At 35.9% G+C, this 19,657-nt stretch overlaps 1 protein-coding gene across 15 annotated transcripts in view; it reads right to left on the reverse strand.

The window, feature by feature from the left end:
- The window catches only part of RIMS2 (regulating synaptic membrane exocytosis 2), an 842,692-nt gene that overhangs the window by 14,255 nt on the left and 808,780 nt on the right, over positions 1–19,657 (reverse strand). Inside the window, exon 1 of one of the 15 annotated variants that reach the window (XM_072603323.1) lies at positions 16,755–17,865. The exons of the other annotated variants lie outside the window; for them this stretch is intronic. Within the exon in view, the coding sequence (XP_072459424.1) occupies positions 16,755–16,896 (142 nt within the window). The 5' untranslated portion in view covers positions 16,897–17,865. Of the gene's footprint in view, positions 1–16,754; positions 17,866–19,657 lie in introns of those variants that run through there. 15 annotated transcript variants of the gene reach the window in all.

Here is a 19,657-nt window from a genome sequence, read left to right on the forward strand (position 1 = left end):
CCAGACGCTACCGAAAAATGACTGAACAACATTGGCTTTGTTCACTGGTCAATTAATCTTATCTAACAAATATTGGTGTATCTGCTATAATTATTTTTGTGGTAGTTCTTTTGCAATGCTCATCATGAGCACAGCAATAAGAGATTAAGAAATATCCCATGAAATGATGTTTCTTGTTGTCTTTGGATGCATGACAAAACAAACTTCTTTATCTTTATGTGCTTTTCTAAAGAAAAGTTATGACCCACACTTAGTTTGGCTGCAGATTGCTTGTTTCCTGGTTTTATTTACAGTGAGACTGTAAAGACTGACTTAAGATCTTCCCATAGTTATTTGACAATAGTCCTACTTGGAGAATCAATAGCTAAATTAATGTTTGTAGACTCTACGAAAACCATGACTCTCAGTACCATCTGCCCTTTTATAGAGGAGACCCTCCCAGGATGGAATGCCTTTATGCATTTTATTTTTGGCCCACGTATTGTCATGACCAAAGAAATCATCCTCAAGCAGCCAGGCCACTGTTGATGAGCTGCTCTGTACCTAATTACCTTGGCTGTTCCTCAGAAAGCAGACTTGGTCTGTTGCTAGGACCATATCTGAAACCTTTCCAGCATTGTAGAATTTCCCAGAGCTTATGTTCCACTGGCACAATCTTTAAGAACCCAGGGTTAACTTCCATGCTGAGATGAAGCAGCAGAGTAGGATTTTGTGAAGCCCAATGTCCCCAAACAATATTTGAAAGCCAAAAAGTAGAATAGTAACTTCAAGCATAAATAACAAGTTACTAACCAAGCTATTTTAGGTTCTTTGTGCTTTGTATGAGCTCTGCAAGTAGAGTATAGCAGAAAGACGACTGGTTATAAAGCCAGATGATCTATAATAAAATCCTGGCTCTGCGACTTGCTAATCTAAGTAGCACTTTCTGGAACTCAGTTTCTTAATCTCTAAAATGAGAGGGTTAGAATAGATGATTTCTAAGATCCTTTCCAGCTCTAAATTTAATTAGTTCATATCTGGACTACCTGTATATTTGGGAGCTTTATGATAATAATAAAAGCATGAAAAAAATCCTGACCAAAACATTCAATTTAAATTTACACTGAAAATTTTAGTAGTATTATAACCACAAATAGCACATTTTCCAGATGTAAAACTTTCGTCACTGCAATTTAGAATCAGGATTTTATCTGGATTCCTGGTTTCAGCATAGAACCCCTGCAGAGGCAACCGCCTTTAAACAATCTAGATCTATAACTTTTACAACTTACCATCTTAAGCAGTTCTTACAGATTACTAACATCATTCTTTTTGGGGACAATTTAATTAAAATGCATCAGTGGTGTAAAACTGTCACAGTTACTGATGAAGAAAGCAGGTGAAGAAACTGGAGAGAAATTTCAAATACCTAAGAGATTTTCATATAGAATTTGTGCTTTGAAGAACGGAAACAGGGTTCTGATTTATTCATTCTCTTAGCCACTTATTGTGTTGGTTGATATTAGGACACAAAGATGAATTGGCAGCTAGGTGATGCAGTGGATAGAGCACCAGTGCAGGAGTCATGAGGACCTGAGTTCAAATCTCACCTCAGACACTTGACACTTACTAGCTGTGTGACCTTGGGCAAGTCACTTAACCCCAACTGCCTCATCCTGGGTCATCTCCAATCATCCTGATGAATATCTGGTCACTGGATTCAGATGGCTCTGGAGGAGAAGTGAGGCTGGTGACCTGCACAGCCCTCCCTCACTCAAAACAAAGTCAAGTGTAAGTCATGTCATTATTTCTCTGATGGCATGGTCTTCTTCAGCAACGAAGAATGAACACACACAATAAAGATGAATAAAACGGTCCTTGCCTTTACAGAGCTTATGATAAAAATAGCAGATTTTATATAATGGTTTAAATATCATAAAATGCTTTACACACACTATATAATCTGATCTTTACAATAACCCTGAAAGGTAGTTACTATGGGTCTTATCATTTTAATTTTACACATGGGGAAACTGAGGTCCAGAGAGGTGAAGTAACTTGCCCACCATGTTTATACAGCTCATAAAGAAAGGAAGAGGAACTGAGCTCAGGCTTCTTCTGTTTCAAGTACAATGTCTCATTCACTAACCAGACTGTCTCTCAATTTCATAACACAAGAGTTCCTATAGAAAAATTGAAGGACTGATTCCTAATGTGATTAACTTTCCTGCATCTTGCAATTAAAAACCCAAACCCTCGAATCTCCTAAATTTTCAGAAATAAAAGGATGAAAATATAACTGCTCAAAAATAGTAAAAAGAAAGATTAGTCATCCATTTATCCCTGCAAATTTATCACATGTAGGAATATATACTTTCAGGTATGTAACATGAATCCATTGCCCTTAATGGCCCTGGTTTGCTAAAATATAAGTAGTGGCTTACACTACTTATAGTAGTGGGCATATGGTTGCGCCTATCAATGTTTTTTGGTTTTTTTTTTTTTTTTACAATAACTTAAGTAGAGTCAATGAATATTTAACACCTAATCTGAAAAAAAAAACAAAAAAATTTGGCAATCTCATTTATAGTGTTCATTTATGTTTATAATTTAAATTAATGGAAGCTGGCAACTGATTTCCAATAGTTCTTCTGAGTTTAACTGAAATCAAATCACTGCGATAGTCGCTTACGCCACTACTAGAGAAACAGAAAACTACAAATCAATGCCACATATTAGATTCACAAAAATACCAGTTCTATTCTCTTCCTGATAAAGTTGTGCCTCTGCCTTGCCTCTCCCTCCCTCCGTTTTCTATCTCTTCTTCCATTTTTATCATGGAATGTTTTAAACATTCTGATCCCTTAAAAATGTACGCATTAAATATTCTCAGTATGAAAGAATGGCAAATCAGGAGTGAGGTGAAGATCAGTATTCCAGTCCTGGTCCCACCACTCAGTAGTCATGTGACTTTTGGCCAATCATTTCCTGTACCTGAGACTGTTTCCTCACATGTAAAACAGAGGTCATAGCATCATAGACCTCAAGCTAAAAGGGTATGTATTCCATTGAGCCCCACAACTTTCATTTTACAGATGATGAAACTAAGGATGAATGAATGAAGACGATGAGGCCTAAGGAGGGCAAATGCCTTATTCAAAACCAACAGGTAATGGTCAGAGCTAGAATTAACCTCAGGTCTTTTGACTCCAAAGAAAGTGGTGCTCATTCATCATACCATGGCACTTGCCCTCTCTAGTTCAAAGGGCTTTTCTGAGGATGGAATGAGATATAGGAAATTATAAATTAAATAAATATAATTACATAATTTATATATGTAATATATAAACATAAATAGATAATGTTTATATTATATATAATAATATAATTATAAATTACAAAATTTAAAAAGAAGCATAATATTTATGGAGATAGTGCAGTGCAGTAAAAAAAACCACATTGGATTAATAGACAAAATATCTTGCTTCTAGTCTCAGCTCTGTCACTCCTCAGCTGTGGGACTGAGATGAAGTCATTGACCCTCTTTGTCTTCATTGAACCACAATTTCCTTTTCCCTTAAACAGAGACAAATAACTCCCACCCTACCTGTGACATGCTTCAAAATATTATTGTAAAGATCATAAGCCAATATCCACAAAAATGTTTTGTAAACTAGAAATCACCATACAAATACAAGATATTGTTATTACATTCTAAATTACCATTAAGGTCTTTTCTTATAAGTATTTTAATAATTGATTTGTCTTAACTTACATAGTTTGAAGAAGTGAAAATAGATTTAAAGGGTACCATTGTTATCTTTTATTACTTACAATTACAAGGAAATTAAAATTTTCCTTCATATATGAAAAATATAGTATAAATAATATGGTATAAATATGTAGTATAAATAACATAGTATCACATATAGCATAATAAGGTATAATAATACAATATGGTATAATACTATAGTATAAGTAATATAATAGAATTCTTAATGGAGCAATTCCATATGATAATTTTACTAGCAAATATGACCATTTTACTTTTACTAAATAAACTGGAAACCTCACAAATAAATGCCCTAGAATTGTCAGACATTTTCCATGACATACCTGAAAACAATGAAAACATGGAATCGCTCTTTAGCACCAAGATTAAACACATTCTTGAATAAAATGTTATAAAGAACAAAATCCATTAGAAATTATTTCTCCAGGGTTCATAAAAACAATAATTCTGCAATTAAGCAATATTCAGCTGAAGTTTTATTCCTCCTTTGGGTCCATGGTCTCATGGATGCTGGTATTCTTTCCCTTCCATAGAGATCACAGTCCATCCTTGACAAGCCTGAATGACTTTCTTCCATGTCCTCTCACAAATCCACCTGAAGGTCTACACATGCTTTGGACTTTCCTCTGTTTCCTTGACACATTATGGATATTAGTGGAGCACAAAGACAGTCATCATTTAACTCTCACTCTAGTTACATGACTGGTTCATCTGTTTATGCTTTCCCCCTGATTCAACATTTCTTTAATGATAATCTTCACTCTAATTTTTGTGCCAATTTTCATTTATGTCATAGCCTGCTCATGCCTACTAGGAACCTCTCTGTTGCTGTTTGGATGATCTTCATCTTCAACTCTTTGGAAACAATATTAGTCTGTAGATTACTGTCATACAACATTACCTGAATGATGCTGTTATTTTAAAAAAATGGCTGTTAATCCTAAGGAGAAGTTTGGGGGTCATTAAAGGAACTTGGTGATTTCCCAAAGCTATTCAGTTTCATTGGAAATGAATTTGTTGAAGCCATACTATGTGATTGGAGCTGACTATGCTAGGTATTGGGATACAAAGACAAAAAGTAAGCAGTCTCTGCCCTTGAGGAGTTTACATTCTGTTGGGAAGAAATCTCATGAAATAAGTTAAAACATAAAAGGAAATCCAAACATAATCTGGGGGTGGTATGAGAAATAGCACTAATCAATAGAAGGATGAGGAAAGACCTCCTAGAGGAGTTTATAACTAAGAAGCTTTGAAAGAAGCAAGAAATTCTAAGACAGGGTAAGAAGGTGAGGGAGTAACATGTTCCAGGCATAGGGACAGTCAGTATAAAAAGTCAAAAGTCCCTCTGGTCATTGCAGAGATGGAATTTTGGTTAAGATGACAATGTAAAAAAGAATTAGCTGAGTCTAGCTCTCCTAACAAACACAGAAATAAAGGTTTAAAAGGATACCAGATGAAACAGTGATCAAATAAGATGACAGGTAAATTGCATGTAAATCAGGCAGATAGCAATTGTTTTTGTTCTGGTCAGATATTCTGAGGATATTCCCTTCCCAGACTGATTCTTTTCTCAAGGCAAAACAGGTCATCTTTGCCTCCATTCTTATCTAGCCCTTAATTACTAAGGGGTCATTGCCTTAGGCAAACTGAGACCAAGGAAAGACCTTTTCAAGGCCAAGATCTGCCACTGCATCCAGGGCCATCTCCAGTCACCCTGACCTACGTCTTGCCACTAGGCTCCAATGTCTCTAGAGGAGGGAGTGAAGCTGATGACTTTGCACAGCCCTGCCTCACTTAAATCCAATTCACTTGTAAGTCGAGACATCACTTTTGTGATATCATTGGTCCTCTATGAGGGTGAAGGAAAAAACAACAATTATTCATTATAGGATTGTACAAGAAGACAGAAGCCTGTGGGTGCTCTGAGTAGCAGTGTGCTATATAGTCTCAGCCTGACAGTCACAGCAAGGATTTGGGGCAAAGCAGGATATATATGACTCAGGATCTGAAGCTACCATTGCTTTTAGGAGCCAAGATCAGCTTGTGGAAATGACTGACATTACAGGGCAATTGTGTGACACTCGGGTAGTCCATGCCAAAGACCCTTCAGGGGGCCTGAGAACAACGCAGTAGTTAACATCTGATTAGGGATTGTCAGGGTTAAAGCAGGGGATGGAATCAGATAGCAGTTTATCATTGTACAAAGAAAAGGGGACTGAGATAGTGCTAAGACCGACAAGGAAAGGTAGGAAGTGTGACAGGGCACTGACATCTAGGATGCAACCTAGCAGAGAGTGACAACCTATATATAAGAGTATAGGAGGGAGAAAAACTTGATCTTGGCACAAAGTTTCTGAGTTAGGAACTGAGGCTGGAGATACAAACAAATACACAATAAAGAAACACTACAGGTTAAGAGAAGCTGAAAAGATAAATCCCAGTACAAGCAGAATCTTAGCAAAAGGAATGATTTGGCCACGAGTACTTCAAGTGTAGACCAAAGCTATGAAGCAAGAGAAAAACTGAAATTAGAGCTCTTTATGAGAAACGTATTAGAATAAAGAACTTTTGATAGAAGACAGAAAATATGATACTTAAGTTCACAAAAAATTCCATTTTCAGAGACTGGATCCATGGGTGTGGAATATTGCATATAACCTCAGATTTCTTTCCAATGTGTTGATTGTCTTCACTGACTTTTTATTCTTTCTCTTTAAAATAATTTTGTTATAAGGGATGCCTCTGGAGGGGAATACAGGAAGAGATATAGGTGACATAAAAACAAAAGATATCAATTAAAAAAAACTACTTCTTAAAGAATAGTCTAGGGATATTCTGTATTCATCCTTCACTGCCAAAGACGATCATGCCATCAGAGAAATGAGGACATGACTTGCATTTGACTTTGTTTTGAGCGAAAGAGGGCTGTGCAGGTCACCAGCCTCACTTCTCCTCCAGGGCCATCTGAATCCAGTGACCTGATATTCCTCAGGATGACTGGAGATGACCCAGGATGCACTGGGAGACCTTGGGCCCTTTAGGCCAAGGTCTTTGCAGGTACTCACTTAGGGTGAGGCAAGGCCAATTCATTGAATAGGCCTGTTTAAGAAGCAGCCAGGGTATGGCCCCTTTAATGAGGTCAAGAAGAAGAAAGACATCAGGTTGAGTGAGAAACAGGCATGTTTTTGCCAAAAGCTGAACACAGAAGCGGAAAAAAGGTGAAATCACACTGCTTTAATAAGACATTACTAGTGTTGATGTCATTCTTTTTCTTTCTCCACGTTCTTCTTTATAATAAGGGGTATAAGGAAATGAAAAAAACTGAGTATATAATGAAGGGAAAGACAGAATTAAAGAATCACAACTGTGAATATTAATGGAATGAACTTATCTATAAAACAGGGAGAAGAGAGCAGAATGGATTAGAAAGCAGAATCCAAGAAAAAAATGCAGTGTCTACAAATAGGCAGGAAAATTATAATAGTATATTAACTCAATGTGTCCCTTTCAGGACTCAATAAATTTAAGAAGTTAAACAAGAAAAGTTAACAACCTGCAGAGAATTTTAGAAAGGTTAGATTTGAAATATCTGTTAATTACTTAATGAGAATTGATATCCACTGTGAAAATGGCAAATATCTTTGGCAAGCACACATTTTGTGCTTCATTTGACATTTATAATCAGAGGACCACTTAAAATATTTTTCAGGGAGTCCTGTATTCCAATATGTCTATGGGAGAATTTTGTTAGTGGAAAGCCTATAAGGGTGTTCCTCTACAAAATCAAATGCTTTTTTTATATTCAACAAATAATAAATATAACAGGATCTTGTATTCTCAGGACCTTTCAGTCAATTGTGTGATTATGATGATATCTATCTGCTTTTTGTTGTATACAAGTCTTTGAAATAATTTCTTATTCCTATCCTCCCATGACCATTTTTGCATTTAAGTCATCAAGTATCAAAGTATATTAATTTTGAAGGTCTTATCAAATTCTTCATGGAATTTCTTTACCTTCTTACACAGCAACTGTTGATATATAAACTGAACATTTTCATAGGAACCTTTAAAAAAATTTATCAACAAGATTACTAAATGTCTCTTAATTGCATTTGTATACACAATACAACCAACTCCATTAGTTGCTTCTTTCAGGAGAACCTATGAGCTGTCTTTCCATTTAGCAGTAATTCCCTTTTAGTTTACGGTTTCATTGATAGAGAGAATGTTGATTAATACAATTCTATTGGTCTAGCAGAGTTAAAGGGTCAATGAACATGTATCTCAGTGTATCAACAGCTGAATTACAGCTTACAGATTGTTTAAAAACTTGTATAATTCTTAGGCCCCTCTGATTTCCTTTCCATAATTCTTCTTTTGTTGTTTAGTACCATTTTGCACTTTGTTTCGTGGTCTTGTATGGCCAAAGAAAGAATCATCAATCTGTCAGTATATTGGTAATAAACTCCTTAGGTAGCTAAGATGATCCTCAGAAAACAGGCAGTCTGTTTCTAGGAGAGGACTCAAAGTCATTCTAGCATAATAGGAAGTGCCACTGCTTGTATTCTACTGGCACAATCCACTTTCAAACCACAATGACACAAAAGAATAGCATCTTATGAAGATTTCTGAAAACAAACAAAATTTCAACAGAAACTAATAACGCCAAAACCTGAATATAAAATAATTTATCCTGACCAATATTCAATTTCTCAATGCTAACCATCGGTAACATATATATTAATTAAGTCTAGAGATTCATTTGCATATTTCTTTAATATCTGAGCATGGTTCATTAGATCTATTCCATATTAAAAAAAAAAACTAAGATAGTTCATTAATTGACTTGGTGAAGTACCTTCAAACAATAATGAACAGCTTGTCACTAGTCCTGACTCTGTCACTATTTGGTATGTAACTTTAAATAAATTATTTAATCTTACTAAGACTTGGTTTCACTAATAACAAACTGAAGAATGTTAGAGAGGAGAGAGAATGTACAGACACTGATTCTTTATCTGTGAAATATAAAGGGTTGTACCACATGATCTCAGTCCCTCTAACTCTAAAAATGTTATTTTAAGTCACTAAGAGGCTGAGCGATATTATACATTATGACTTTAGTGAGAAATGATACTTAGGTAATCATCACTTGAAAAGATTCATGCAAGAGGTATTTCCTGATATATAAATGGTTAAATGATTTGAATAAATAGTTTTCAAAGGAAGACCCTATCAACAGCCATGTAAAAAATGTTCCAAATCACAGCTAATTAGAGAAATACACAAAACTCTGAAGTTCTACCTCAAATGCATCCAATTAGCAAAGGTGACAAAAAAGAAGACAATCACTAGAAGAGCTGTAGGAAAATAAGATGGTTGGTAATATGTGAGTTAGGCTAGCTATTATGGAAAACATTATGGAACAGTGCCCCCAAAGACACTAAATTGTGCTTATCCTTTGACCAATAATAAGACATCATTTCTAAGCATACACACACACACACACACACACACACACACACAAACACACACACACACACACACACACACACACATATATATATATATACTATACTCCCAAGAACTGAAAGAGAATAACAACTCATAGATGTATACACACACGTATGTATGTATATGTATATACATAATACACACACACACATAAATGTCAACTTGTGTTACAGAAATTAATTGGAAACTAAGGAATCAATTGGGGATTGGCTCTACAAATTATGGTGCTTGAATTTAACAGAATATTGCACAACAAGAAATAATGAAAGTAGCAATTTCCTAGCTTCTTTCAAGACTCTGCTCGAGTCCCAATTTGTGAAAGAGGCTTTTCTTGCTCTTCTTCCTCTCCCTTCCCCCCCCTGAGTCCCTTTCCTTTGAGATTACCTTCCATCTCCACTGCATATATCTACTATGGACACACACAATTACAAGTAATATTCCCCATTGGAATGCCAGTTATTTCAGATGAGGGGCTGTATTTCTGCTTTTCTTTGTATCCCCACTACTTCACTGACATTTTCAGAGAAACCTGGGAAGACTTGTATAAACTGATGTGGAATGAAGGAAAAGACCAAGAGAATAATTTATATAACAATACTCTCAAGGCAAACAATGTTGTAAGACTTAAGGACTCCGATCAGTGCAATGACCAGTCACAATGCTAAAATACCAAAGATAAAGCATGCTACCTACCACTTGACAGAAAATAGGTTAGAGGTGCAGAATGAGGCATTTTTAGACACAGACAATATTAGTACTTGTTTTACTTGACTTGCACATAAGAGTTCATGTCCTTTCTTTTTTCTTTTTCTTCATTCAACTCAAATCCCATCTTCTGCAAGAGACCTTTCACATTACCTAGTGCCTTCTTTACTTCTGAGATTTCCTCCCATTTACCCTGAATATATCTTTTATGTACTTCACTGTTTACCTATTGTTTCTCCCATTAGAATCTGAGCTCCTTACATGTTGGGAGTGTTTTTGACTTTGTATCTCCAGCACTTAGCATAGTGACTGAAACATAGGAGGCCATAATAAATGCTTGTTGATTGCTGGAGGAGAACATTGGAATTAGGAGGAAGAGGGAATCTAGTGATAGAATTACCAAAGTCAAAGAAAAAGTACAGTGGTTCAGTTTTTTAATTGTACAGAAGAGAAAGAAGGCTAGAAGAAAACAGACAAGCAGGACTATTTTGACAGTTACATGCTCAATTTCCATGCTTATAAGGAAAATCAAGCTACAGGAAACAGATTTATGGGTTCATGTACAGTCCTATTTCTGTTGTACTTTAAATGAGGAAATGCTCATTTTATTTAGTGTTTAAGTTCAGAATAAAAATAATATTTAAGAGAGAGAAGCTACCATTAAATAAATAGTGAAAAGAACATGGAATTTAGTTGAAAAAATCTGTATTTGAATTCCAACACTTTTACTTATTATCTGTGTCTTATAACTATAATTTTATTAAACTGACCACCAAAACTGACACTTCAGTCTTATTTTTTTCTTCTGTATTCCAGTAAGAGATCTTCAAGAATCTATAGAACCTCTCCACCTTACTATCCCAACAGCAATTCAAAATTACATGTCAAAAATGTAGCTTCTCTTTCTTCCTAGATTTGTTCCTCCTTTTGACTTTATGATTCCTCTCTGTGGACCACAGACCAAGTCTTTCATCCACACTGGTAATCTTGGTGCAGTCTCTGAATCTTCCTCTCTCTGATCTCTCATCTCCAATAATTAACAAAATTCTGTCAATTCCATATCTGATGAATCCTTTGTATTCCTTTCTAGGCCCACTGGCACTACCAAAAACTAGCCCCTCTTTACCACTTTTCTAGACTCAAAATAGTCAAGGTTCTGTTTTCATTCTCTCCACACTTAATCTGTCCTTTATATTGTTGTCAGATTAATATTCCTTAAGTGTAGATCTGATGACATAATTCCTCTGCTTAAAAAAAAGCACATTTTGCCTGGGAAGCCAATTTATAATTACTTTGCCTAGACTTCAGGACACTATATAATTTGGCACTGCTCTACCTTTCCACACTTCTCCCCACCATACTTCTCCACTCTAGCCAAAGTGATTTATTCTTTATTTGATGAATACTACCCTGGATTTTTATACCTCTATGTGTTTGATCACACTATTCCTTACAGCTAGAATTTCCTCCCGTACTTTCTTTGTCTGATGAGTCCCTACTCATTCTTTAAAACTCCTTCATAAAACCTTTATTGATCCTACCTGTAGGTAGTTATTTTCTTTTTACCTCACAGTACCTAGTGTGATACCCTGCATGAAGTAGCTATTTAATAAATGTTTGAGTTGAATTATTGAATATCTATCTTTTGTATTCCCATACGTAGGGCTCTGGAGGAGAAAGTGAGGCTTGTGACTTTGCACAACCCTCCCTCCCTCAAATCCAACTCAATTGTAAGTCATATCATAATCTTCCTAATGTCATGGTTCTCTTCGAGAACAAAGGACAAACCACACAATCTCATACCTCACACAATGTCTTATTTATCATTGTCTGGTTGTTGATGTTTTTTCTGCTATAGGATATGATGGAAATTCCTTAGTCCAACATGCAAGACCCCTAGAATCTAACTCCAGCAACTTGTGTTAGCTTTATAATATGTTGTTCCCCCTTGTGCAATCAATATTTTGGCCAAACTAATTTTCTTGTTTAATCTCATTTCATGCTTTCCTACTTCTGTAAATTTGCTAATGATCTTCATTTCTGTCTACTTAAATCCTTCAGAAAAAAAAACAAAACAAACTAAATTTGGTGATTTTTATCATTGATGAACTTCAGGAACTTATTTTAGTAAAATGGTGGGAGAAGCCAAGTTATAAAGAATTAAAGAATAAGTGATGAGGAATTGAATATAGACTTCCAGTTTGAGAAATTTCCCCATGGAAAGAAGGGAGGATAATAACTATAAAGGACAGCAGAGTGACCTGAAAGTTCTGGGTTTTTTGATGTACCCACAGAATCATTGGATTTTAGAAGGTACTACAAAGAACATCCCCAAATGTCATCTTTTTACTTTTAAAAGATATTTGTAGGAAGAGGGGAAAGAGTCAATGAAGAAAAAGACTGAATGATGAGGGAGGGAATAAGCATAAGTTTAAAGTCTCCTGATAAAGGGCAAAAGTTTGTCTTATAAATAATTTGAGAGAGAATAGGTGAGGAAAAGGCAAAAACTCACGTTGGATTGGAAATGGGGGATGAGGAAGCTGTAAGGCCAAACTTGCTCACAACTCAACCATTAAGAAGCATCTCTTTTCTTATCTTTTAAACTCTCTCTGGGATCAGAATTAATGTTCCCAACTACATTAATCATCAGATCCAGTGATGGTCAAAGTTAAAAGGGGTATGCACATGGGCTCTTCTTTTTGTGCTTCAGAGATATAACCTAAATCTTCAGACAGAATCTTTTACATCTAAAGATGAACTATCTTTTCATATTTTTATTTCATTGGAATGGCACACATATTCACATATGTACGTATATTATATGTATACATACATTCATAGTAGGAAAGATAAACATCTCTTACTTTAGTACAATGTATATATTAAAAATCTAGAGCAAATCTAGAAAATCATCCTTCCTGACCAATAAAAATGCGATGAAGAGTACTTTTATAACAAAAAAGAATCTTAAGCAGATAAGCCACATTGTCTTTATAAATTTTCAGTGGGTTCTCTAAAAGGCATATGAGATATAGACTAGCCCACCTATGTACCAGGGCTGAATTAATTAACCAGAAAAAACTACTTATTAAACATCTACTATGTGCCAGAACTGCTCTAACTGTTTTAGGGATACAAATACAATGAAGGAAACAACCCCTACTCTCAAGGAGTTTACACTCCAACGAGGGAGACAATAAAGTTATGTACATATGTATGTCTGTATTTTTATAAATTTATTCATGTATGTGTATAAATATGTATCTACATCTAAACATATGTTTACACCCAGAGTAAATGTAAAAAGAATCAATACAAATCAATACAAAGTTGTTAAATATACAATTGTTTGAGAAGGTGGACACTAATAAACAGTATCATTTTATCTTCATTTTATATTACTTCTTTAATTCATATCTGTGTTCTAGGTTGTTTTTTTTAAGGTTTACAGCTGCTGACTAAAATACAGATTTTTTAACTTTTCAGACTTCTTTTAATTATAGCTTCAAAGAATTATAGAGTTAGATAGGGTCTTAGACATCATGTAATCAAACTATTTCATTATTATAGAAGAGGAGTCTGTGGTCTCAAAAAGTGAAGGAACTCATTAGTGACTAGAAGGGCTGGGAGAAGTCTTGTGACTCCAAATTCAATTCTCTTTTCCATTATACCATATTGCCACCCATGACATGATTCACTAAGTGTTAAATGATTAAAGGAAGTATAAAACAGTCATACCTTTACCCAGAATTCAGGTGTCAGCATTACCTATCTGGAATACAACCTGGAAATGCAGTAGTAATTTAAAAGGGCATTTGAGGAAAAGAAAATAAATATCACAAAGTCCATTAACTATACCTCACAAAATTTACACAGAGAAGAAGGTAGAGTCTACCTAACTTTTCACACAATTCAACAACCTTAGTTGCCTAGTTTTTTCCCACAAAAGTTAAAAGTTCAAACTGGAAAAGCCTGCTACAAGCAAATATCTTGACAGCAGTGAAAAATGACCACAGTCTGGCATTGAGAGAGGACATAAAAAAAAAAAAGAAAAGAAAAAAGAAAAAAAAGAAATCCACCATACAATGAAAATCAGACTAGATAAGGACTAGAAGCACTCTAATATGATCTCATTTAGCATGGAAGCAAACAGATTATTTTAATAGGTCTAGACTGGTACAATACCTAATGTTCATACTGATTCCAAATCACAGAGTAAAGGTTAAATTAGATTAACTATGCTGTAATAAGGAAAGTATATAAGTACATAATATATATTAGCATATATAATCTATATTATAATAATATGAGTATGTAATCTAATTTTTTTAAAAAATGCTTTAGCACTTAAAGGGGATGATCTTTAAGCTAAAAGGATGTATGGTGAATTATTTACGCAAGACTTAGGTGAAAATTCTAGAGCCGACATATCAGTTGCATGAACCCAAGATAAGCCACAAAATTCTGAATTTTAATTTGCTCATTTGTTAGATGGGGAAAATGATAAGTAGGCGACTTCTCTCAAAGGGTTATTATGAGGATCAAACAAAATAATATATGTAATGCAATTTGAAAATAATAAAGTGCTATGTAAAATATCATCATGATAATTACTACAATATGGAAAATATGTGTCTCTGGAATGAGTCAGTCTCTGAAGGTTCTTGAGAGCTGAGGTCTGAAACTATTTACAAATTTCTTGGAGCTTCTTATATTTGGCAACTACTGTCTACACTCTTCCAAAAAATGAAATGAAATTACTGAGCTAGGAGATGAGAACACCTTTGGACATATACTTCTACATTTGGAGAAGATACAAAAGTATATTCTTTTGTTTTAAAATTAAATAGGTTGTTATACCAAACAAAAAATAATCAAAATGGTAAAACAGTGTGTTTATAAATTGTCTTCTTTTTTAGGGCCAAAAAATTTTCACCTTTACCTCATAACAAACACATCATTACTGGCCTCCATGTTATCCCAAGGGATGGCATGTAAGTCTCAAAAACTAAATAGATTTTACACAATTTTAATTTAAAAATACATATTTCATTCAGCACTTTCAGAAAGTGTGGAGGTGTTGCCATATCAAACAAAGAGTAATAGGGTGTTCAAACTCCAAGAAGATTAGGCTCACTTTGCTAAGTTTCAAGGTTTGAGCCACTGCCTTAAACTAAATAATATATTTGGCAGCCTAGGCCTAATCTTTACCTAGATACCACAATAGGAATCTTACCAATCCCTTTATAAAGGATTGTCCTGTTTTTGTAGTATATCACCAAAACATCCCAGGAAATGTTCAGTGGATGACAATTTTCTAAGTGTGGCTGTTACATATATCTCCTCTGAGATATATGAATCAAGGTTGGGAGAGGATAGTTTCTTTTCATTTTGAAAACATCACTTCAGTGTAAAATTCTTGCTTGTCCAAATAAGATGTAATTGTGATATATTTTACGATCTGGTCTTCTCACCCTGCAATTTCAGAAAAAAAATTATTTTCATGGAAATGCTTCCAAACATGACATAACATGTTTAGGCATATATGCTATGTGCGCAAATGACAATTTAACAATAGGTTAAATCAGCAAAACAGGAGTCTGCATTTGATTTTCTTAATTCTTTCTGTTACAGGGCATTCCTAATACTATTTATAATGAAATTAAAATATACAAATATAAACTGGAAGAACTTATTTATATGAACATTAAAACTGGAAGCCTATTCATTCTGAGAGAATGGGTTATCCTTGTGTCTGACAGATACTTATTTAAAACCAATTGAAATTGCATTAGAATTCATATGTCAAGAGGTTAGATGGAATTAACTTGATTCAGTAAAACAAGCAAAAGCAATTCTTAAGAAGACAGTTTTGCAGGCATTACTACTAGTCAGAAAAAGGAGACCACTTTCCTAAAAACCATTTCATTTCAACAATGTTTTTGTGTTTTCTTTTTTTCAGAGGTTCTAAATCTCAATCACGGCTCCCTTTTTATTGCCTGAGCAGAAAGTTATTAACTAGTTGTGTAAGCACTGATTTTGAGATGTTCATATAAGATATACATGGTAATGTGAAGAGCTATCTTATAATATATAAATCTCAATATGTGGATATATACATACATTACCAACTACTTTAAGCTGTCTATGTATACAGAGTTCAAAGTACATGTAAACCATGATACTGACTGAATTCTTAGCTCAGTCTATCTTCAGTGCTACTTGCTAAGAAAAAAAGGGGAATATTTGCTCATAACAATAAAAAAAAAAACTTTTCAGTTCTATAAACTTCATAAAGAATTGAACATTCTATCACGAAAGAAGACAAAACAACAAGTAGGGCTTTGGGTCACTAGCTTCACCAGTATGACACGCATGGTTCAAAGGCAGAGGGCGATCAACGGATCGCTGTGTCTGATAACATGCATGCACATCACTGAATGAAGCAGCCAAGCCTGGCCTGCCTGACTTCTCCCGTCCCCACCCTCCGTATTTACGTGGGACTGGCAGGAACGAGCAGCCCGCCGGCTCTAGCCCACCGAGCCTCCTGAGGATTCACAGATGCCTGGCCCAGCTGGCCCGCACGACCCCGGGTCTGGAGGTGCAGCGGGCACCTCCAGGCTCCTCGTGCTCGGCACAGGACTGCCGCCGTTGGGAGAGCAGGGGGCGAAGCTAGAGGAATGGGGTCACTACTCTCACACTCTGCTTCCTCTCTCAGTGCCCTCCGCTCTCCCCCTCCCCTCAATGGGGTCTCACCCACCTCCTTCCTCTTCCTCCAGTGAGTTCATGCAGGGGAAATAGCCGGCCAGCGCCTCGAACGAGGCGGAAAGGCTGCTCCGGCTCTGGGAGCGCTGCATGGAGCGGCCCGCGGTCCCAGCGCTCCCCAAACCCTGCCGGCCCATCTTGGAAGAGGCCCCGCTTTTCCCGCGGTACAAGATGCGAGGCGTCTTGGCGGCTGGTGCGGCGGCAGCTGCAGCTGGGGGCCGGGAAGCTGAGGCTGGCCCCGGGCGGGAGAGCCGTCACGGGCGCGGGAGTTCTCAGCCCGCCTCTCTGGGACCAGACCCAAAGCCTCCGGGCTGCTCTGCTCTCCTCCGCGGTTCCTGGCTCCCGCTGGGGCTGGTAGTAAACAGCCAGAGGTCTTTCCTGAGGCTGAAGCTCGTCTCGCCACTCTCCAGTGCGGGGAGGATGCTGATGCTCGCGTCCCTGCCAATCAGAGAGGAGGCTGTGCGGGAGCGGCCGCGGTCAGGACCCAGAACAGCTCCCAGGATCCGCGCTGCCTTCCCCTCAGTGCCTCCCCTTCTCTCCTCTTCTTCCCTCCCTTTGCTTGGAGCTCACGGATAATGAGAGGCACCGCTTCTGACTCTCAGAAATGAGTGACCTGCTAGAAAACTGTTGTTAGTTCCTTAATACTGCGCGGCACTATTCCAAACAATTCACTTTACTCTCACAGTTGCTATTTAAGTAGATGTGGAAGTTTTCCATATTAAGCCACAAAAGAACCTTACATTTCTAACAGCTTCTACAAAGTGCAAAATTATGCCTTTATCTCCTTCCTACTTTTCTTACAAAAAATTAAGCTAACCTGGAAAAAGAAAATAAAAATAGAGATAGAAGCATCCTTGAAAAGTGGCAGCAAGCACCAATCTACCTTTTACTTTTTTTTCTTTTTCATCATAGTTTTAATGCCTTGCTTTCCCGCCCTGATAACCAATTTCCCATTGTATGAATAATGGTGTATTCTATCTGCTTACTAAAGTTTCTCCAAATACATATACATGAAAATCAGGCACTTTTATAACCAATGCTATAAAAAAAAATATCAATGCATTTGTTGGGGAGAAGGAGGGAGGTCCTTAGGAAGTGACAGCATCAATAAAAGAGTTTTTAAAATCAATTTTTAAAAAATCTCATATTTGTCATTAGAGGCAGATAGCGCTGATCTGAATGTCACAAAATATGACATCGGTGCAAATTTTATACACACACACACACACACACATATATATATATATATATATATATATATATATATATATATATATATATATATATATATATATATACATATACATCAAATAGACAGAAAAATCTAGTTCACTTCCCTACATTCAGAAAGGAATTTGCGGAACCATTCAAAAATATTATCTTTTTTATTTCAGATTTCCAAAGATGTTTATTCTACACACTGCCTTGAAAAATGAAGTATTTTCTTAGAAAAATGGTGTTAGAGAGTTTTATCCTTAATAGCACCAAAAGTCCTTTCTGATATTCAATTCAAGGAACATTTACTAAATGACTACTAGAGCTATGGATTTAAGAATATAAAAATGAAATAGTCCCTGACCTTTAGGAGCTAACACTCTTATTATGGGAATACAAAATGTACATAAAGTAAAATATTAAGGTAATTTGAGGATGGTATACCACTAACAACAATGGTTGAATTTGCACCTAAGCTAGGCTCTGTAGGGTTCCAAGAGATGGAAATGAGGAGGGAGGGCCTTTCAGGCATGGAGACTGCCCCTCTGTGAGAAAAAAGAATGTGGATCTGGTGTAATGGTTAGTAGTTCAGTTTGCCTGGAACAGAGTTTTTCATGGGGAATAGTATAAATTCAGGCTAGAAATGCAGAAAGTAACAGATTATGGAGAGCCAAGTGGAAGAATTTTTATTTTCTCCTAGAAGCAATGGAGAAATCTATGAATGTTTGTCAGCAGGAGAATGCCCAGATTAGACTTTTCCAGGCCTTAGGGAGATGATTTTGTAAGCCACATGGAGGCCAGATTCAATGAGAGACAGAAAGGTAGAGAGACAGAGAGACAGAAACAGAAAGGTGACAGACAGACAGATAGGGTAAAATTGGAAGACTAATTAGGATGCTGTTAGTGAATCTCAGGAGAGAGGTAAGAAGGTCTGAATTAATTTAACTTCTCTTTCTGGAGATAAAAGGTCATCAGCATCTTCATTACAATAACTCCTTTCTTGAATAAATTATTAAGTCATATCCATAATCTTTTTTTCTCCCTCTAGATTAAACCATTTTAAATTCAGTGTCACTGTTCTCTCTAAAGAAAATGTGAAACTGGCTATCCTAATAACAAATAACTATACCTTTCCATATATTTGGAAGCTCTAGTGACAGCAAACAAACTGAGTAATAAAATACTTAGTTTCTTCATCATCACTGATGAAACTGTATATTAAATACAAAAACCTGGAGAACTACCTTTAATTCTTATATGATATCTACAGGTTTACTGATTCTTAAAAATAGCTCAATGTGCTTCTCTTAAAACTCACAAAATATACTAATAACCAAAATTATATCCATTAAATATGTAAGACTACTTTCATTAACTATATTAACTAAATATTATTTATAGAATGAGATTAGTTCCTAATTATTCAAATTTAAAATTTTAGCCATTTCTTTTCAATAAATCAATAATCCAATAAGCATTTATCATGCTCCAACTTTGTGCCAAGCACTGTGTTAGGCACAAAAGATATAAAGACACTCCTCCCCTTGCCCCAAAAGTCCTTATCCTCAAAAAGATTGCATTCCATGAGGGTAAACAACAGGAACACAAAAATAAGTACTCTCCAATGAAAATATTTTTACAATTTTTCCCCTAATAATTTTAGGTTAATCAATTTTCTCCCTT

This window comes from Notamacropus eugenii, chromosome 4 (genome assembly GCF_028372415.1).
Source record: "Notamacropus eugenii isolate mMacEug1 chromosome 4, mMacEug1.pri_v2, whole genome shotgun sequence".
NCBI classification, from domain to species: domain Eukaryota; kingdom Metazoa; phylum Chordata; class Mammalia; order Diprotodontia; family Macropodidae; genus Notamacropus; species Notamacropus eugenii.